General features: G+C 29.2%; 2 protein-coding genes and 1 long non-coding RNA gene across 4 annotated transcripts; 1 reads left to right on the top strand and 2 right to left on the bottom strand.

Annotated features, from left to right (window-relative positions):
* The first annotated feature begins 299 nt into the window (after positions 1-299).
* Positions 300-1,121, top strand: LOC137816681 (protein GLUTAMINE DUMPER 2-like). Its single transcript, XM_068619934.1, has one exon. The coding sequence runs from the start codon at positions 425-427 to the stop codon at positions 956-958; it is 534 nt and encodes a 177-aa protein (XP_068476035.1). The 5' UTR covers positions 300-424; the 3' UTR covers positions 959-1,121.
* Positions 1,122-9,646: 8,525 nt separating this feature from the next.
* On the bottom strand, positions 9,647-15,426 carry LOC137816682 (probable protein phosphatase 2C 59). Of its 2 annotated transcripts, none has more exons than XM_068619936.1 (9): positions 14,708-15,426; positions 14,213-14,475; positions 13,443-13,570; positions 12,613-12,711; positions 12,337-12,495; positions 11,473-11,559; positions 11,297-11,388; positions 10,605-10,679; positions 9,647-10,144 (listed from the first exon to the last, which is right to left on the bottom strand). In XM_068619936.1, the coding sequence occupies exons 2-9, from the start codon at positions 14,419-14,421 to the stop codon at positions 9,986-9,988; spliced, it is 1,008 nt and encodes a 335-aa protein (XP_068476037.1). In that variant the 5' UTR covers positions 14,422-14,475; positions 14,708-15,426; the 3' UTR covers positions 9,647-9,985. The 2 variants fall into 2 exon arrangements, with proteins under 2 accessions (XP_068476037.1, XP_068476038.1); XM_068619937.1 differs by having other exon boundaries at positions 14,590-14,812.
* Positions 15,427-21,268: 5,842 nt separating this feature from the next.
* On the bottom strand, positions 21,269-22,746 carry LOC137816683 (uncharacterized). The gene is made up of 3 exons (XR_011081846.1): positions 22,581-22,746; positions 22,355-22,429; positions 21,269-21,559 (listed from the first exon to the last, which is right to left on the bottom strand). It is a non-coding gene; the product is annotated as an uncharacterized lncRNA (long non-coding RNA).
* Between the last annotated feature and the right edge of the window lie 271 nt (positions 22,747-23,017).

Below are 23,017 nucleotides of genomic sequence, written 5' to 3' on the forward strand. Positions count from 1 at the left end.
TGGTCTCTACTTTAGTTACTATTGCAACTAATTATTTTGGTATCTAAAAATTGATTTCTATTTCATGATTTTCTTGTAGTGAAAACTTATCTTTTAACACTAACAATAAAAAAAATACATAGATAAGAGTATTATACTAAAAAAAAATTGACATTAATTTTGAATTTTTTGTTCCTTTGTACGTAATATAACACTGAGAGAATAAAATTTGTAGCAGCTCTTACTCAACAAGAAACTCACTCTTATTATTTGTCTCTTTCAATGTGTTGGTGTGAGTGTTGTTGGCCACTATAAATACCTTGCTCCCCATGTCCCTTTTACAAGCTCTCACAAATCCTTCTCTTCTTTTCCTTCTATTTCCCTACACCAACAACTACAAACAAAGTAACCAAAAGCAAAAGCACAATAGAGAGAAAGTGGCAAAATGAGAAGTTTTCCAAAGCTAGACCCATTAGCACCAACAAGCTCCACAGTAGAAATGGTGACAGCAACAACAACATCATCATCAACCTCTTCATCACCCACATCTCCTATTGTCTCTCCATGGCACTCTCCAATTCCTTACCTCTTTGGAGGCTTAGCTATCATCATGGCTCTCATTTCCATGGCACTCTTCATACTTGCTTGCTCCTATTGGAGACTCACAAGGAGTTCTCACCAAAGGGACTTGGAGAATGTCAACACCAGCAGCAACAAAGAGGGTGATGATGACCCTCAACAAAAAGAACACCCTTTGGTCTATGAGGAGAAGATCTTAGTCATCATGGCTGGAGATCACCAACCCACCTTCTTGGCCACCCCATCTAGTACAACCAGTTTCCACAAACACCTCGGAAATTGCGAAAATTTTGACATGTCCCAGACGGAAATTTCCGACAACTACCATGTTGGTGTTGTTGTTTCGGATGAAAATGAAAATGGAAGTTCTCATCGACATAATGAACAACATAGTCACTGAAAATTATGAGTTTAGATCCTCTCTATCGTCTCCACCACGATTTTGTCTACTTATTCTCTCTTCTTCTTAATTGATGAGTAATTGGAGATTAAGGTTCTGTTGTAGTGGTGTAGTTTAAAGAGTGGACACAATCAAATGCCATTCCATTTTTGTTTACTTTTTCCATCAATGCACCACTCTCTCTTCTCTTTTTTCTAAGTTTTTTTTATTGAAACATATAATACAATATAAATATAAATATTTTATAATATATAAATAAGTACAAGTAAGTTATTATAACTCAGTCATATAAAATTAGGTTAATTTAAAGTTTAGTATACATTGAAGATCACATATTTAGAATTTATAATTATTATAAGTCAATTTTATAAAATTATGTTAAGTTTAAAGTTCACTATAATATTAAAAATAGTATATTTTTTAATAAGTTGTGGTAAATTTTAAACTTTACGATTTAATAGAATTGAGTTAAACTTAAATTGATTTTTTAATATTAATAAAATAAATAATTTTATTATTCATAGAAAAAATAATAAATATTATATATTCATAATAAATTAAAATGTTATATATTATATACATAAAAAATTGTACACAATTAACCCTACACTTAATATATATAAATATTTAAACATTTTTAACGATGATTTCTGCATTAAAATTTCAGTTGAGAATTTACTTTTAGCAAATTTTAACCAATGTTTTAAGGACACGGGTGAAGGAATTAAAAATAGACAACAAAAAAATCTATCAGTACTATACTTTTGTATGATGTTTGATGCATTGTCCAAGTGAATTTGAATAGTTAGTAGCATTTTTTCTTTTAAAGTGAAACAAGTTATTCCTTCATTTTTGCATTAAAAAATTCTATCCAACATTAAAGTTTACAAAATAAAAACTTTTTCAACTTCACTTCAACTTAAACATGATATGAGATTATAGTTATAACATGGTTATAAAATACATTTTTTGTTTAACATTGAACTTCTTCTTAATTAACTAAAAATATAAATAAGAAAAATATCATTTAATGAGAAGTAGGGGAGTTTCCTTTGAATCTAATGAAAGACATAATTGGCATTTATGTGTGACTTTGAAGTGAAATTTTTGAAGTTGAGTTTATATTCCACCAATGTCAACATCGACTTGGCATTCAATTCACGATGATAAAGTGTGTTTGTCCAGTCAGCCAAGCCAACCATACCAATTACCAAATTCAAATCATTAACTTCTTCAATTTATTTAAAAATAATTTATTTTTCAAAACTATAATATATTTTATAAGGTTTAATTACCTTTTTCGTCCCTATATTTATAATCAATAGTCAATTTGGTACAGTGATTTTTAAAAAATTCAATTTGATCCCTAAGTTTTTTAAAATGTATTCAAAATGGTCATTTCTGTTAAATATCACCAAACGGCGTTAAGTGGTGCTTATGTGGCAGACACGTGTAAGTTACGTGGATTCGATCGTTGTTGTTGCACTTCCATTCGGTTACAGCTACATGATGATACAAATGCAGATCTATATGCACACATTTCCACCACAAACGGAACTACACCCACGAACGAATCACAAACCACAAGATCGCACCTCCGAATTCACTCGCACCACAAAATCGAATGAGGGGAGCACACCTCCGAATGGAATCGAAGCATGGAAGCGCACCACAGAATCCAACCAGGGGAGCAATCCTCGTATTAGAAACCCTAAATCAGAAATTCGAAATCCCCAATTTGAATAACCTAAACCCTAATTAAGTATTCACTAAAGTAATGTAAGCATCATCCACGTAACTTACACGTGTCTACCACATAAGCACCACTTAACGTCATTTGGTGATATTTAACAGAGAGGACCATTTTGAATACATTTTAAAAAACTTAGGGACCAAATTGAAATTTTTAAAAACCCCTGTACCAAATTGACTATTGGCTATAAATATAGGGACGAAAAAGGTAATTAAACCATTTTATAAAGTTAAATATGTTTTTCATTTATGTATTTTCACACGAAATTGGTTTTCGTCTATATTTCAAATTTTAGATCTCCTATATATTTAGTAAGAAAATTATTAGAATGATTCAATTCATGGCAAATAGATTTCCAGTATATATTAAGATGTTAAAATATTTCATAATGACTTATCCTTGATATAAATGTGATAATATTATAATACAGTTCACGTTGGATATTCGTTTATTACAAAAAAAAATAGTTTTCTTACTACAAATATCCATTAGATCTATAACTTAAACTAGGGAAAAAATCAATTTCATGTTATAATTCAAGGATAAAAAATATATTTAACCCTATTTTCTACATGTTTTTTTAAATCATGCTTCCATAATAAGTTTATCTAAAGGTACTTAAAAAAAGTGTTTTTTTTTCATAAATTAAAATCAATACATACGTTAAAAATAAGAACTATAAATAACTTCTTCAAATTAGTTTATACATATAATAATCTTACCTATGTAAAAGTTTTATATCACTTTTTTCTCGTAAAAATATTTACAAAGAAATTTGTCGAAACATTGTTTTTAAGTGAAGCAACAAGAAAAGATACTTACAAACGTGATAAGTAATGTATAATAAGAAAGGTAAGTTTTATTTAGATATAAGTTAATATAATATAAATTAGAATTTTCTTACAACTTAAAATTATAATTACTTTTTAAGACGATTTTAAAGATTTTTTTTGTACTCTAATATAAATTAATTGCGTGAAATATATTAAAAGGAATTAAATTTGAAGTTATGTTTAATCTCTAAATTATTTAATTTTTATATCTAAAGTATGTATGAGGCATATTTGTTAGTTTTATTTAGAGAATGGTATTTGTATTAAAGTAGAAGGGCGAGAATAACATTCAACTGATGAATATAGAAAAGAAAATAACTTGGACTTTTTGTTTTTTGGGATGAAAAATATATAGACTCAAAAAGGGAGGGGTGAGTTAGTAAGGTGGAAGGGTGTAAATAGAAATATGAAAACACATTAATTTATCCTTCATTGAAAGAGATATTGAACTCTTTCTCTAGTTTTTCAAAAGACAGCTTTAGATTCTCTTCTCTTTCTTTTGAGAAAATTTCACCTATAAAATAGCTAAAGAAAAGTGGAGGGTAGTCATCTTAAGCTTTATTTCATCCCTTTTTCAATCTCTAAATACTCATAGTACATGAAATTCCATGGAAAATTAACTTTACATTCCAATTTAAGTTATCAAGGATGACTTAGTATTAATGTGACAACATGGCATGGGATGTTTTGAAAACTTAGTTGATGTTGTATTAAATTAATTTAATGTTGAGAAGTACTATTAAATTATAGAATGAATGTCAAATTATTATAGTATTCAGTATAATTGCATCAATCTCTATCATTTCCATTAAAAAGAAAAAAGCAATAAACATGTAAAAGAAAAGGGAGTGAAAATAATTGTTAGATAAATTTCTAAGACTAAACATCTAGTTACATATAATTTAAATTTTCACTTTCTCAAAATAGTTTATATCAATCAAAACAAAATAGTGAAGTTAGAGACACCTCACTTGACAAAAATATTGATTAAATAATATACATAACAAAATGATAATTGTCTTCTTCCCTTACTTGAATATTTGGAAAATTTAGTCATTCATTTCTTGATATTTTCTTCTCTCTCTTAATTGTTATTCTTTTCTTTTAAGTGTGTGTATTTACCTATCTTAGTGTAATGTTCTTATCTATAGTGTAATTTATAACACATCTTTTAATTTAAACTCTAGTTCTACAATTTGGTTTCAGTTGGATTAAGATTTTAATGGTCAATTTGTATGAGATAACGAAAGGATAGATTTCCTGTGATTATAAAAAACTTAATTCAATAAATTACACCTACAAGGTTTTTAATAGAATAGAAGAAAAAGAATTTGATTAAGTTTATTCATTACATTAAATTCATCATGTCCTGAATGGTAAACAAAAATATTCTTATCTAAGTAACTTCCAAAGAAAAAATATAAGTTTATAGTCTTATCACTCAATATATTAAGAATTCAATTAGTTTTATGATAGTTCATTCTTGTCAAATGATTGAGTAAAACTTTGGGTTGTCTTACTACTTTTGAATAGGTAAATGAAATAAACTTACTTTATTTATACAGTTATTCTTTATGTGTGTTTTATGCAAGTTTCTTTTCTTCAACACAGATTGTATGTCCTTGTCATGCATTTTTCGTTCAATGTGTCTCTTTCTAACATGTCAGACAATGCTCATCATTGTGAAATTTGTTGGAAGCGTCTTAGAGTTTTTCAGTTTTTGTAGCATTTCACCAAACAAGAGGTGTGGTGAAGACCTCATGTTCATTTGTGCCTCAATGTTCATTAGATGAAGACTTCATGTTCATTTGTTTCTTTATTTCATTACACAAAGATTCACTTTGTCTAAACTCTTAGATTTTTCAAAAGAAAGGTGTTGGATGAAATTTTTAATTATTAATCCTTTTTACGAATGTTATATATTGATTTAGTTTATTTTTAAAATATATGTAAGATTATTAAATTATTTTAATAATATTGTTAATCATAGTATTGGAAGAAGTAGTACATTACAATTTTGCAGTAAGAATACAAATGTCTGCAATGGAGTAAGAAGTAGTACATTCTCTTCCTTTAGTTGTTTGCAATTTTTCTCCTACAAGGATTATGTAATCTCTTTATTATTATTAGAAACTCTCTTACACAGTCGTTGTAGCATGATGCCTTGTTAAACAAGTTTTTCTTTGATTATTTTTTTTTTTTGCATTTTTTGGATTGGGTAAATCAAGAAGTTTCTGAATTGCACAGTTCAGAATGTATTCCAAAAACAAAATACATTTCAAATTATGCAATCCAGAATGTAGTTTTAGATCCAAAAATTTATTTCAGATTACACAGTGTAGAATGTATGCTCATAAAAAAATAGTTTAGAATGTATTTTGTTTCTTAAAATATATTCTAAATTGTGCAATCCATAATGCATTTCTTCTAGATTGTGTAATCCAAAATGTATTTTATTTTTGAAATATATCTCGAATTGTATAATCCAAAATTTATTTTATTTTTTAAATATATCCTGAATTGTACAATCTAGAATGTAGTTTGCAATTTTTCTCCTACAAGGACTGTGTGATCTTTTTATTATTGTCAGAAACTCCCTTACACGTTTGTTGTAGCATGATGCCTTGTTAAACAAGTTTTTTTTTTTTTTTTGCATTTTTAGTGTTTTTTTTTATATATTTTTAAGTGGGTAAATCAAGAAGTTTCTGAAAATTGCACAATTGAGAATGTATTCCAAAAACAAAATACATTTCAAATTGTGCAATCCAAAATGTAATTTTAGATCCAATAATTTATTTCGGATTACATAGTCTGGAATGAATTTTGTTTTTTGAAATACATTCTAAATTGTGCATCCATAATGCATTTCTTCCCAATTTCACAATTTAAAATATATTTTATTTTTCAAATATATCCTGAATTGTACAATCTAGAATGTAGTTTGCAATTTTACTCCTACAAGGATTGTGTGATCTCTTTATTATTGTCAGAAACTCTCTTACACATTCGTTATGGCATGATGACTTGTTAAACAAGTTTTTCTTTGATTTTTTTTTTACGTTTTTAGTGTATTTTTTTTTTCATTTTTTGGATTGGGTAAATAAGAAGTTTCTAAATTGCACAATACAGAATGTAATCCAAAAATAAAATACATTTTAAATTGTGCAATCCATAATACAGTTTTAGATCCAAAAATTTATTTCAGATTACATAGTCTGGAATGTATTTTATTTTTTGAAATACATTCTAAATTGTGTGATCCATAATGCATTTCGTTTAGATTGCACAATTCAAAACGTATTTTATTTTTTAAATATATCCCAAATTGTACAATCCAAAATGTATTATTTTTTTAAAATAAAATATTATATTAATATAATACTTATATAACATATAGAGTTATGGTTAGGACAAGAGGAGGTTCATCTCAAGGTGATAATAGACAACAATCAACGACATTAGTCAGAAGTGATCGTGAACAAGTTCATGAAAATGTTGTTAATATGAAAGATGCAACTGTAGAGGGACATGATGTGTAGGATGGATACCTATGAGAACCTTTAGATTGTTCATTATTATTGAGTTTTGCAGATCATGTTGCAATTAAACTGTGGAAAGGTGAGGTAAAACAAAAACTATAGTTAATTGTTATATTTGGCCATGATAAACATAATCTGATGTAATAAATGCTAATTTTTTTAAATGATTAAGGAGAACTAAAGTTGGTCTCCCATGGCCACAAGTTAAATAAGTTTGGGGTGCCTAATATGCATATTGGGATTGCGGTCCTTAATTTTGGATTGTTGTTGTTGTGAAACATAAGTTATAAGATGGCATATAAGGTGTTGATTTCAACTTTTGTGGAGAGATGGTACCAGAACACCAACACTTTCCACCTTTTAGTTGGTGAGATGACGATGACATTAGATTTTGTATCGACGCTACTCCGTATCTCATCATGGGACAATTTTTTTCTTATGTGACATTGGATTTCGCTACACCTAAACCCTAAATCTTCAACAGTGTTGGTGGAGTTGTTAGGAATAGACCTTGGTGATGTCATGGTGGTGTTAGTGAAATACAAATTTTATATTTTTAATTGTATATCTGAAATATAAACATACTAATAATTTATATTCTAGATTGTGTAATCCGAGAGAAGTCTAGATTTCAATATCTAAAACAACAAAACTTATCGAAAACTTAGACACCACCAACACCAGCCATCAACAATCACCAACCACCACCACTGAGCACAACAACCACCTAGGAATGACCAACAACCAACACCATAATACAAACACTCCCCACTACAAACACACTCATTGAACACATTTATTTACACAAGGGTATATTTGGAATTTTAAAAGTTATAAGGGTATATAGATAGATGGAAAACATGGGTGCAAGAAAAACAAAAAACAAAATGTATTTAAAGATAGACCCAGGACCAATTGGGCCGAACCAGGATAAAAGGTGGGTTGGTGGATGTGGGTGGGGTTGGGGGGTGTAAGTGGGGTTGGGGGTGGGTGAAATGTATTAAATGATTCTAACTAAATTCAATAATAAAAGAAATTATATATAAGAAAATTGAAAACAGAAACCAAGAGACTGAACTCACTTTTCTCATATCCAAAAAGGTTTGAGGATAAAGAGTTATGAAACACCAACAAAAAATTAAATAAAGGCAGCATAGTTTATACATTACAAAAGACGAACATACAAAAATATTTACACCACAATTATATTTATCGCCTTCGTAGTGGATTATTTAATAAATTTTGTCATAAAATAAAATATAACTTCGGTTAATGGTAACATATCTTTTTACCTCTATTTATTTATTTAACATTTGTAAAGTGAATAATTTGTTTTGGAAAAAGAAAATAAAACACTTAGGTTAATAAATTCATAACTGTAAAGTGCTGATTTTGTTTTAATTAATAACAAAGATATTTGATGTGTTCGACGTGCATCACGATGTTCATTAATTAAATAGAAGTCCAATTTGGTAGAACAACGTCGTATGAAAACGACATTGGGGACCCAATGGATTGGTTGGTAATGCAATATCTGAGTATTTTAATTGAGAATTAATAGTTTTGAGTTAATAATAATACAATGTTCAAATACTAATTTTTCTTTTTTAATGACATTCAACCTTTTACTTTTGATTGGTTTGCTTTTTTTTTTTTTTCTCATTCCATGACTTGGTAGGCAAGGCATGCATGAACCATCTTCAAAATTTTCTTCTTTTCTACAAATAAAATATACTCCATTTCTCCTATATAAAGCTTCAACTTGCCTTCTTCATTCATCCTTCTATGAACTCAAATCATCTCTCTCTCTCCCTCTCCCTCTCTCTCTCTCTCTCTCATATATATATATATATATATATATATATATATATATATATAGACGTGTTATACACTCTATGTTTATTGGTAATTAGAGATACTAATATGCATTTACTTACTTTATTTTAGAAGTGTTAATTTTTATTTTATTCTTTAATACTTGTTCTTTTCTTTTTTGTTCTTCCATTCTCTCTTTTTTTCTACTCTATAAATCATGCATAAATGTCTTAGGACATGCTTTCATTAAAAAAATATTGTTCTTGATTATATGAATATATATAAATATAGCTGAAATTTTTGACTACTTGTATATTGGACGATGATGAAGAAAATTATTAGTTCGCTCGTCGTACGTAAGAGCAAAACCTGCCTTGCCGACAATGTAATTTTCTGAGTCCATTTCTATAAGTAGCTCATTCTTTTCATTGGGCAACAAAATTTTTTCTTCAAATATGTTTGATAATTTAAAATCAAACTTAAAATTGACTAGAGTCTAATTTTAGTTCCTGTGTTCTAATAAATATTTCGAAATCATCTTATTTGGAACTCAATTTCAATCAAAAGTTAATTTGCAAAATCTAGATCATCTAAAACCATTCATGCATGCTATAGACAGATGAAAATAGTGACAAAAGAAAAAGATAAAGAGCATTGTTTGTAATTAGATTCACATTATTATACTACACTTGACCAAAGCCACTATACTACACTTGACATGGGATGAGACTAACACTGTAAAACCAGATTAACAATGAAAAGGGAACTTAACTTCAACCAAGCACACAAGTATTTTGTTTGGGAGAGGGGATTAATAGGATCAACACCACATTTACAAACATCATCATTGAAACACTGTAGACTCTTTGCACAGCTATTTTTCCTAGCTACAAATAGGGACTCAATTATGAAATGGTGTGAATGTGAAAACATCTATGCTAGAGGACCATAGTGAGTTTAAACTTGATTTCTATTCTTGCATGGTACACAGCTACAAGGATTGCCTATGACCAACTATAACAAACTGGTTTTTCCACGTCCCATCTTTTCTTATCCATCACCAGATATGCCTTCTAATGAAGGACACTTAGCCAGAGTTGCTATGAGAAGGAGCACCTTGGTTCGACAAGAAACGAACAACAACACATGTAATGTTGTCAGAACTACCTCGCTGATATGCTTCTTGCATCAGTCTCTTTGCCGCCTCCTCCGCGTCCTGAATCGATTTAATCATGGCAACAGCTTCCTGAAAAAAGGTGATAAGATTAAGAGAGTTAGATGAGTGTAAGACTACATGACTTGGATTTCTGAGTTTACAAATTCATTAGTTTGGTCTTGAACTTTTCTAGGAAAAGTGATGCTAATTTTCTTGAACCATGCATCATGTAGAGGTCATCATATTTTCAGTGGTAACAAACCAATAATGATAGTAGAGACAGGATGAGTCCTAGATCTCTAGTTTAAAAGGTGGTTTCTGACATGAAAATTTTGGTGGATTCTCGTCTGTTTGTTGATGTAGGTAATCTTTGACGTGTTATTAACCTTATCAAATCATGGTAGTGTGCACCTAGATATGTGTAAATAACAACCAAATAGTTCTTGACAGGCCTTAATTCAATAATATTTCCGTGCCTTCATGGTTTATCACAGAAATGCACACTTTAGTAATCTAAAGGCAAATGGAAGAAATGAAAATCATTGCAAACCTCATTTGAGACGACATCCCATAGCCCATCACTGGCCAATATAAGAAACTCAAGAGAGCTATCAACCTTTTCTTCCTGCAAGACCACAAACATGTTTTGGTTAAGAACAGAAATATACAAAAGGAGGCCAAAGAAATGCATAACTTAAAACCATTTAAACAAGAATAAAGACCAATCTGGAAACAGCTCTCTCATTGAAGACCAGTTATATTACATTGTTGTAGTTAGCAGCAGTTTTTTTTCTCATGCCCTAATTGCAAGTTGTCAAGGTTAATTGTACAATGAGTATATCAAACAAAGATTTACTGTACCTTTTAGCCTTAATAAATCTCAGGGAAATTCCAAATGTGTGAACAAGCCATAAACAAATGTGCATAAAATTAAACCGCATGCATTGTTATATACATCATGCAAGTCAGTCAACTTGTTTTCTTAATAGAACAAAGTAACTGACAAACCAATATGTGGGAAGCTCTTTCTGAACTGTTTTTATATTTTAGGTTAGTTAAGAATGTTTTAAGCTTGATTTTACTGTTCATCTTCTCACTTGATGCAGAGTTTGGTCTCTCTAATTTACTGAATGGATGTTTTCGAATGTGAACCATATAGCAAATCATGCACTCCATACACAGATATTGATGGATCTAACATTATATGAAATATCAAACAATGGATTCACTATATTAACACACCTGGATTTCTGGATCAGCAACAACATACTGCTTCAGGAGTCTATCACCAAATGCACGAGAAACGGCAAGAACGCCACCAACTCTCCAAGTTCCTGTACATAATGTTAAAATTTACCAGAGACAAGCCAGATGAATCCATAAACCTATAATAAAAGCTAACTATAAGATGACCTTACCAGCCCACATAACAAAGCCACCTGCATCTTCAATCCTTCTCCTCTCATCAGTTTGGTCTGGCTTGTGATCTCGGGAAACAGCAATGGCTAGATGAACAAAATAGGAAAGCAAAATATTTAAGTCACCATTCAATTCAGAAGGTTGAAAAAAAATTCAACAGAAGCACAATAAATTTCCATGTACAAATACAGACACCTGTGACACAGATACCCTTGCCAACGTGTTAACCGTTAGATTCCATCTTAAAACCAATTGGTATTAAATGAAGTTGCCAACAGATATATCAGCTGCACCCCAGGAATTGAGGCATAATTAAAACCAAGTGAATGCTATTAATTCCTAAGAATGAATTACACCTAGATAATCACTCAAAATACATTTAGAAGGAAAAAAATAAAGTCAAATCATATAAAGAACATACCAATGTACAAACTATGAAAATCCAATGATTAAACACTTAAAATGAAACTATATATAAAGATAAGCCTGAAATAAATAGTTATCACTTTGCAGTCAGTAGAGTTTCACATATTTAATGTTTCCTAAATAGCATATGATACAAGTGCCTAAAAGTTCATAAACTTCTAGATGCAAGGAAATGGACACACAATAGTAAAAATGATTACTTAATGGATGTAAATTTGGTGAGACAATACAAATATTAAGTATAGATAGCATGTAAAGACAAATAAAGCAGAAATCAAGCAGAAATGCCCAGGGTTGGCATAATACTGAAACTTCGAGAACCATAACAATAACAATTATTATGACATCAAGGTGTCAGAAAACTAATGTGAAACAATATATGTAATACAATCTATGCAACTAAGCAAGAATTTACAATACAAGACAACAAGACTTACCATTTCCACTCCTGCATATAACAGCTCTGGAATCCCCAACATTTGCAACAAGCAAACGGTCTCCAACAAGAATGGCAGTGGAAGCAGTTGATCCAGCATCTCTGTTTTGATTATTTTCAGATTTCAGAAATTCAGAGTCGGTATGATTATATGCATCAGCTGTGAAGAAAAAACAGTTTGACAGGAGGAAAAGAAAGTTATTCTCAGGATATATCAAATTAGAGGACATCAGGCTAAGGGTTCATGATGCTATGTCATGGGAAGGAAATTACAGACCTATTGCAGATTTGGTGTCAGAAATAAATTTTGGATGTGTGATCAAATTGCTAAACAGGTTTTGCTTGACATACTCAGCAGCACGAGCACCTCCATGGCCTGAAAGTTTCAAAAAAGAAAGTTGCGGATACTTTTTTTTACATTTTTAGCCAATAAAGAACAGTGCAGAGTATAGGTTATATGTAGCCAGCAGTACATAGAAATGAAAAACTACACAAAGAAACACTCAGCACTCATAATCACCACTATAAGGAACTCATGAAGGTCATTTTTAACGATTCAGAATACTAGAAAGAGAAAGGACAGGTTAATGGCTAAAGCCTCTCGAAACTAGGCTCAAAGACAGATTGCTTAGATAAAGAACCTACAGAGAGATTTCCTTCGTGGTCTGCAAAAAACAATACCACAGCAAATCAGAAAATTAAACATTCCACAATCAGATTGATTGACATACCACACGGCGGTCCACCAGAGTCCGCAACTGCAAAACAAATCCAAACTTTCTTCCTCTTTATAAAAGTGTGTGTGTGTGTTTGTGCACTTTTGAAAAAATTTAAGCATCAGTGTAGAATCATCAATATATGACACTATCAAGTTTCTTCGAACAATTGATTTCTCAGTAACACATAGGGAAAATCAAGAGACAAACAATTTAATAAAGAAATAAAAATTCAATTGCAATAATCACTTTTTATTAGCTCTGAAGGAAACAATTGCCGTGCTTCCAATTAATATACAACAACTAGTCCCTCATCTTAGCATCTTCTCTTAACATAAGTAGCATGGATACAATGCAAGGTTAAGGAGATGAGAGAGTTATGTAAAAGTACCATCAAAAACTCCAAAAAGACCAACAATTTCACCGTTAACGCCATCAATTTTTGTCTCATAAAAATCTTCCATTGAAGATCTCTTGCCAGGGGAGCTAGCATACCCATAGCTGAATTTTCCATTCTGACTGCAGTTATAATTCACAATAAATTTTGTCAAAACCGTATTATTCCATCAACCAAAAGACAGGAAATATAAAGAAGTCCAATTAAATCATCTATCATCTATAACCATTAAATTACGCACACATAAATCACCATCTTTGTTCAATCATTGTGATAGTAGAAAAAAATCAGCAAAGAGGTAGTCATTCATTTCGGTAAGAGTATAAATTGTATCCAATATAATTTATAACTAATAAGATAGAGAGAATAAAATGTAAAAACTGAAACCGGATAAGAAATAGAAAAACCAGAACTTGATTATGACATTCAACAAAACAAAGAATGACCAGTTCTACATCAACCACGGCCCCTCTTCAAACCAACTACACAACGAAAAACTACAACAAATTTGCTTCTTGGCCCATGGTCACGAAATCCACACTAACAAGAACAGCATAGAACAGAACTAAGAGGGTGAATCTGCAAAGCAACACATGGGATGATACAAGAAAACGGACATAGCATAAAAGAATTCAACACAAAAATACCTAGAAAGTATACCATAAACCAACATCAACAATTGTAGCCATCAAATAAACACACCAATTCTTCAGTATCTTTTGAACCAGTTCTAGATCTACAGAAAGATGAACACAATTACAAACCTGAGGCCCCCTCCACTGACAGGTGAATCTTCTGCGGCATGAACCTGGCTTGAAGAGGACAAAACTGAATTGAGGTACCCCATTTCAGAGCTTGAATATTCAGGGTTCCCAGGTACTATTTCTTTGACCAACAAGAAAAAATGAAGAAATAATAGCGCTATTGCGTGTGTACAGCTTATTCTTGCGTGCAACAGGTTCCAAGTTATCATAACACTAAGTGCTGTGGGGTCATTTCCGAATAATCACACACTCCCAAGTTTAATCTGCACAGAAACCCCACAAGGAAGAAAGTATAGTTAATATCACAAAGCAGATAAATTTCGGAAAAAGGCTCAAACTTTGTTCCACCCAAAAGGAAAAAAAATAAAAATACAAACTTTATGCTTGGATCTTGGTAATATTAATCAAATCAAATTCCGAACAAGGTTGGGATTTGGTGAGAATTATTATTGAACACGGTAAAAGCATGCAATTAGGGAGAGAGAGAGAAAGTACCAGAGGAAGAGAACAGGGAAGAAATTGCATGACAGAAAGAAGAGAGAGAAAGAGAAAGGAGACAAAGTTACAACAAAGGTGAGAAAACAGGTGGATTCTGTTTCATTTTTAGTTCAAGTTAGCTTCATGGTTTTGTTCGTTCCACCAACAATCGAGTTCAACGCATTCAGACACCATCTTCTTTTAGTAAATTAATTCATAATTTACATCCCAAATTTCAAATTTCTTTTTGAAATTTCTTGAGTTTAGTGAGAAACCAATCGAAATCAGAAAATATCTTCTACTTTCAAACAAAATCAATTTTTCGATTGAATAAAACGTAGTAAGTAAGAGTTTAAAATGTTTTTTACACTATCATTAGTTCACAAGTAAGTACAAAGAGTTTAATGATTTTTATACCATTCAAGTATAAATTATTCTCGTTTAATTAACTCTTTGTTTTGAGTCTTCAGTTACATCAAGTATTTGGAGTAATAAAAGTTAATTGTGGAATTAAAATAATAATAATAATAATAAAGTTTAACTTTTAGGGATTGCCAAAAAGAAAACAATCATTTATGACTTTTCAAAATAGCTATTATAAAATATAATAAATTTAATATTTTTTTATTAATTAACAACGTTTACATGGATAAACACATGAAATTAAATTCTAACAAAAATTATTATTAAATTTACTACTCTACTTTGGGTTATTGTTTTAAATTTGTTTGAAGCTTAAAATATTTATTGGGTGACTCATTCATTAAGCACTAAAATTTGGTCGGTATGCAAGGCGCGCGTTGCCGGAGGAGAAGGGAAGTTTATGTGAGGCTAAGTCAATGCCAAATTAATACTCTTTCCAATAAAAAATATAATTAATTTATCTTAATTACATGGTTTACATTAATTAACTTAAAATAGAAAAAAACAATCTCCTTCACGAGCTTCTCTTACGTTTTAACTTTAACTTTTAGCTCTTGTTATGTATAAATAGACATTGTGTTGTTAATGCTCACTATTGCTTTGCTTGAAGTATCAACCTTTTGCATCATTTAGAGGTTGACTTATTGAAATTGTTGTTTAGCCATAAATTATTAAATAAAATTACACCATTTTAAAAAAAAACAAGTTTTTTTGTTAAGATTTAATAAATATATTTTTATTTGGGTTATAGAATCCTATGAACAATTGCAAATGAATCCTTGGGTTGTGATGACTTTTTACGACAAGTGCATCACATTTGTCATAAGTAATAATGGTCTCTAAGGACGTATATAGATCCCACAAGGACTAAAATAGGGATTAGGTTTCATCTCTCTCACTCTCATGTATTTTGATTAGCATGTTAATATTGAGTTCTTTGATTGAAATTGATGTCCGTAGAAAATTCATTTATATCGATCTATCGCATATAAAATCCTTAAGAATGTTTCTTAAATATCGATCTCTCGCATATTTATAAAAACAACTTAGAATCACATAAAGTTTATAAAAATGTACTAAGGATTCATGGGTTTGTAACCTAATCGTGATATTTTTCTCACAAATTTATTTGTTCCGACCTCAAGTCCGTAGGGACACATCGTTAAGGTCAATCACCGCATCTGAGGTATTGTCTGTTTTGAAGGTTGGTGCTCTGTCACGGTTTTGTCTTTAAAAGACGTCTCGATGAGTTGAGGGAGGAGGGAGTATATAAACTGTCTTTGGTCTTGACTCCTGAACAATGTGAGACTATATTAGCATACCGAAACATTATTATTAGTCAAATCTTGAAGAAAACTCAATTAAAACAATTAGTCTATTATATGAGAGATATTTATGATCGAGTTAAATATAAGAAAAAACAACTACAAAACTTAATACATTAGTATAATATAACAAAGTGATTTACACCTTTGTAAAGTGTTGTTTTAACTATTTAATGAAAATTGTGAAATTAAAATATCTTATTGTTCATAAATGTGGAGAGTATTCATATAATAGATAAATATTTTTTTTTCTGTCTAAAAAACTTGTCAAGTAATAATAACTACAATATTGTAAATGAATTAATCTTTAATAGATCGGTTTATAGATATTTTATATTAACAAATTATTTAGTGATACAAACTCAACATGTTTATAGAAGTAATTTAACTTTATTAAAAAACCATACTAATAAAAAAATTCCAAGCTTTACTACTTGACAATATTAATGAGTTCATAAATAATCTCGTGACATTCTTTTCAAACACACTCAAAGGAACTATTGAACTCTTTTGATGGTTTGTTGGAGTAAATTTCAAATCCAAACATTGAAATCAATTTAAAATAAAAAAGAATAGTTGAAAAACGAAACTCGAAAAAGGATAATGCATGAAAAATAGTAACGTAGCATCAATGAAACCATATAAGGAAGAAACAATGGTGGCCTCAAGAAATAGTATGATACGTCATTGCTGTTTCTTAAATTTTCTTAGTTTGTTGGGTTCTCATTTAAGAAGGAAAGTGTGGTAATCATGCCACGTGGCAAGAGATGGGGAAAGTGTTGAAATCTAGAAAATTAAATAATCAATCAAACATTATCTCTAATAAAAAATTGTTAAACTATTTTTTTTGTTGGTAACACCTTTTGTGATTCTTATCCTATTAACACTATTTTTAAGAAACATGCATTCAAATTTGATTTAATGGTAAATAATTTTAAAAAATAAGAACTGATATTTTTTTACTTTTACTATATTATGTTTCTAATAAATTTTACTTAAAACTTTGTTTACTTTTACTTAAAAATTTATGTTTTACTTCAAAGAAATTATTCTTATACAAGAATTTCGTATTTAATAGAAGAAATTGATATCACATAAAATATTTATAATAATAGATTTTTTTTAAAAAAATTGTTTCTTTAAGGAACTCATCCAGAAATGATTCTAATAAATACATTTAAATGCATACATGTGTAGATATAAGCATTTTGATGAAAAATTAATATTTCATTCATGATTAAAAGAATATAAATATAAAAGTTTATTGATTAATTTTATTTTGAAAATTAAAATTTAGTTTAATTAATGGAGTATTGTTATGCTTAACATTTGTTTTTAAAATTTAAAGGTTATTTAAAGAAAGTCGGGCAAGTAATATTTTTTTTGAATAAGTAAATAGTAAAAAAAAATAATTTGATATAAAAAGTACAAGAAAAATATGTGTTAGAAAGAGATAACACGTAATGCTGTATATGAATAATAAAATATATATTATAGTGAACGACTAAAACTCCTTTTTTTCTATTTTCTATTAAGAGGTATTTCTTTAAAATATAGTGGAACACAAATATAGAATCTTTCTTGGGAAGGGTTCGAAATTTTAGTTTATCCTTCCACAAGATCTAACTCTCATTAGTAAATGAAAAATTAAATTTGTTTTGGGAATAGTTTGATCTAACTGTTCGAAGTGATTTTCCAGAAATGTATGAATATGTTCTTTTAAGGAAAAACATGACCATCATCTTAAACTAAAAATTAAATTAAATTCTATTATAAAAATGTATTTCTTTAACTTATTTTCTTCCTTTTAAATTTAAAATGATGGAAGAGTGGAAGATTATTTTCAATATTTTCTACACAAAAATATTCTCATTCAATAACACACATTGGCTCTGTGAAAGTTAAAAGTTTACTCCTTTCTCAAATGTAAATGGTGATACTTTGGACTTGAAGTAGCTTGTGAAAGAGTATAGAATCTTGTTGGATTGGGTAGTGGAGGGATGTTCTCTTCTTTTTGGTTGATAAATTGGTTGAGTGTTGATTTGTTTTTCTTTTTTTTATGTGATCTTGATCTGGCTATTTAGGTTGTGTTTGGATTGATGAGAGGATTTGTGAGGATTTGAGAGAGATGTGTGAGAATATGACAGGAGAGTGTGAAAAAAAATAAGTATGTTTGGATTGATGTATGTTAGAGTGAATTTATGAGAAGAATTTATTGAACTTTATGAGTGATGTGATGGTTGAGAGATATTTTTTAATTTTTTTAAAAGATTTAAAATGTAAGTTTACAAATTTATCTTTATATTTAAAAAATTTAAATAATGAAATATGAGGTATTTTTTTTGTAGATTTGAGTTAATAAAAATATTATAAATTATTTTCAGTACCATTAAATAATTATTTAAAAAACACACGTTATTTAATATTGTCAAAACATAGAAAGAATTGTAAAAATAATATTACCTAAGCATATACAAATTTACCATTATATTTATTTATACGTTTTGAAAAGTTATTTGTATTCATTGAATTAGATTGTATGTAGATACATAATTTAGAGGACATTTTATAATGAAAAATGTTATATGTAGAGTGAATTGTACAACAAAGTTATTTATAAAGAAGAGAAAATATATAGAACAAAGTGTGAAATATCATAAATATGATGAAAAAAATAATAAAAATAAAATATATTATTATATATATTATTGCATGAATGACAAAGCAAAAAACAAGAACAAAACGAGAAAATACTATCATCACACATGGCTTTTCCATCCATCTTTGTATATGAAGATGGGGAGAGAAATCATTGTTCACGCAGATCTACTTTCCTCTATTCATTGCACATCCTTAATCCTAATCATGGATACTTCCTTACATCCTTTCTCTTTAACCGTGAAACCTTTGAAATAAATAGAATCTTAAAGTGTTTGAAGGTGTTTTGGTGTATTAAGATATCATATCTCTATTTTCGTATTTAGAGTTGAAACATCTATTAAAATTTAATTAATTCGTTTATTTTTTTAGCTGATAAAAAAGCACACACACGATTGAATGGAAAAAATCAAAGTTTAGATATTTTATTGAAATTTCTAATAAGAAAATCTCATATGCATTAAATCTAACTTCTGAATAAATAAATTTTACATAAATATTTCTAAAATCTAACCTTTTTTAAAAAATCCATAAATTACAACATCAAATTTATAAAAAAAATCTTCATATAATTTTTAAAAATTCTTATTTTTAGTTAAGACTAATTTTAATTTATGAAAAAATGTTTCTTCTAAATTTCTCTCTTAAAAATATTTATGAACAAATTTGTTAAAAGAGACCCTTTGTAGAAGTTATTTTTAAAATCTAATTGTTAACTAAGCAAAACTTATTTTATTATCTTATTAAGTGTTAATTATTAAGAAGTGAATTTTAAGTTTAATTTAACCTTAAAAAGATTAGCTTATGAAATGAGATGGACATCCACTTATATATTATAAAATATCTTAATCTCTCGTCGAGTATGTTAATTCATGCGTGAGAATATATATATATATATATATATATATAATCCGATAATAGATAACATGATAAGTCTAACCAACTCTCGTTAAAATAAATTCAAATAATATTTTTTCAAATGAGATTTTCTTAATGTTATTTAACAAGTAAATAATATTTTTTTGGGGGTGATTTAGGGTTAGAAGAGTGTGGAAGGAGTGGGAGAGAGATTAGGACATCCTTGGAGAGAAATTGGCATGTTACATTGGAGTGAATAAATTCTCTTAGTTGTTATTATTATGATGGTGTGATTTTCAAAGTTTTGGATCCTTATCTTTGACATTTTCCCATGGTGATTTTCACATCCCAAGATATATCACAATCTCTATTGCCTTTGAAACGTCTTTATTTATAGGGCACATGTTTTGCCTCTCTTCGCCCATGCCATTAATTGATTGGACCATCCAAATCAACTACTTTCTTACGTGTGTCTCACAAGAAAAAGGGCACACATCAACCCTTTCAAAAGGGAAGTGTTCTTTCGTCCCAATTAATTTCCAACTACCACGTATGCATAACCCTACCCAAACTACAACTCCATTTCTCATACTTGTTCTTCCAAACAATGGTGTTTTGTCATTGTGTTGTGTTCTTGTTAACCACATATTCAGCTCAAGTTTCTATTCATTCCATCTTTAATTGGGTTAGACATGGTTTCCATATAAAGAATCTACGAATGATTCTTTTTAAAATTTTGAAATCATTGTTTGATTATTTATGTGTTTAGTAAAATGAATTAAATAATCATACGAGTTTATGGTAACACAACCTAAATTTCTATGTAAATTATATATTTAATCTATAGTTATTTGGTAATGTATATAACATATTGATTAATTTTGAGTGTGAATTTAGTTAATCTATTTATATATAAAGTAATTGTTTTTTCATAAATTTTGAATTTAATTATTTTAAGTAACATTTTTTTTATAAAAACTTTAATATTAGATATCAGTATGCAACTTGATATCTCAGTTAGACTGACACAATAACAACAATCATTTGCCATGAAAAAAAAAATTATTAAACAAATATATATATACAAAAAAAAATATGAGGACTAGACTTAGAATAATATTTAAAAAACAGTTTTCGAATATTTTTTCGTTGACAATCATTTTAGTGTTGCTAATTATTTTTTTAAAATCTAAGCAATATTGGACATCTCTCTAAAATTTTGTTGTTAATTAAATCTAGGTATCTTTTTGTTATATTTTTTAAGAAAAAAAATTGAAAAACATAAAAAACAATTAACTGGATTAAAGCCAGTCATTGCATCTCATGACCATAGGACCTAAATAAAGGATGTATCCACATCCAAGAATTTGTTTTCATCCAAATAGATTTTTTAAATGATAGCAAGAGATTGGTTAGAAAGTGTAACACCCCTTAATTTACATATAATTATTACAATAAAAGATCTACCACTTTCTATACAAACTTGGAGTTTTTCAAAACATTCCTAATACATGATTAGGATTTATAGAAATACAAATATGTACATATCTACATATCAAAATAAAACTCTGAAACCTCTAAGGCTCTCCTGCACCTGTATGGTCATCTGCTCGTGTACATAGTACAGTCATCGCAGTTCAAACACAACAAGAAAAGCAAGGGTAAGCTAGTGAAAATATAATTTTATAATATACACAATTAAATCAAAAGAGAAAACCAAATTACATGATCAATTTCTCAAATTATTCAAATTTCTTCAAATCTCAACAATAAACAATCACATAGATCTAACATGGATCTACACATCCAGAATATTCAACAAACAACGTCTTCCGGAAGACTCATTAAGTATGCCCCTACCAGAGACTAACACTTGACCCAAAGATTACCAGCGAATCCAATAGAAAGGATCAGGGTAAGTTCAAACATCCAATACCGAGTGTCTACAGTGGGACCCGGTGTGTATGAACTCCCTCTTAGCTTCTCACCACCTAATATCTTAGTCTACATGACTTAGATCATTAGTGAAGCCAGAGGATCTCCGTTAAACATAGGCTTTTCATACTTAACGTACCATCAAACAACAACTCATACATTATCCCAAATGTATGACATCACTTTCATACAATTTACATCATCCGCATATAATACATATCATTCAATCACATAACATTTAAAAATTCATATCATTCCAGAACTTTTCCAACATCAAAAACAATATTTAACTCTCAAACTATCAAAATATAATATTTATAAAGTTTATATAATATATAAACAAACACACAATATATAAACAAATAACACCCCTGCAAGAGAAATTCAATATTGGGACCACGTCCCTTCCGCATTCAGATCTTCTATCCTAGGGTGCTATAAAAAAATTAAATTTAGCTTCCCTTACCTCAATTGCTTGCTTTCCAAACAACTTTTAGAATTTTATTCCCCACCGTTTGGATAAGCTTCAAGATTTACGGGCCTAATGCAAATTATCCAAACAGAACAAAAATTCAGTATATAATAGAATAAGTTGAAAGGATTAAACTTCTCAACTGACCCCACCAAGATTGATGACTAGATCCTAAGGAAAAACAGAGAACAAAGGATATTTAGAGTAAAAATGAACTTACTCTGTTTGAAAATCTGATCGGGTAGAAATGTTCCTTAACTCCTCTGCTACAGCGTGGTATGATCAGATTCTAAAATAGATGAAGATTGGGAGAGAAATTAAGAGAGAGGGAGAGAAGAGAATATGGAGAGAGAGAAAGAAGAAAAAAACTGTGGTGGGGAAGAAGGGGCTTCTCTGCACCTTTATTTTTTTTTTCTTTTTTTTGAACTTATAGAAAGGGAAAGTTAGGAGAAGTTATAAAATAGATTTTATGTTGGGAATTTATGATAATTTTACTATTACCATTGATGATTAATGGGTGAGTGTAAATATTCAAGTTTAAGTGAGGATTTTTTTTTAATATATTATTTATTTGAGTAAACATTTTATTTATTTTTCTTCTCTTTCAAGTATGTGGTTGTATAGGATTTATTGTCACTATTATCCTGTAAACATGAG

The sequence above is a fragment of the Phaseolus vulgaris genome, chromosome 1 (assembly GCF_000499845.2).
Source record: "Phaseolus vulgaris cultivar G19833 chromosome 1, P. vulgaris v2.0, whole genome shotgun sequence".
NCBI lineage: Eukaryota > Viridiplantae > Streptophyta > Magnoliopsida > Fabales > Fabaceae > Phaseolus > Phaseolus vulgaris.

Excerpts from the sequence above, each read along its gene's own strand:
- LOC137816682 (XM_068619936.1), bottom strand. The coding sequence starts at position 14,421 with ATGATAACTTGGAACCTGTTGCACGCAAGAATAAGCTGTACACACGCA. Across the intron at positions 11,560-12,336 it reads TATATGCAGGAGTGGAAATG|CCATTGCTGTTTCCCGAGAT; the intron begins GTAAGTCTTGTT and ends TTGTTCATCTAG. Across the intron at positions 10,680-11,296 it reads TTGCTGATCCAGAAATCCAG|GAAGAAAAGGTTGATAGCTC; the intron begins GTGTGTTAATAT and ends GTGGTCTTGCAG.
- LOC137816681 (XM_068619934.1), top strand. The coding sequence starts at position 425 with ATGAGAAGTTTTCCAAAGCTAGACCCATTAGCACCAACAAGCTCCACA.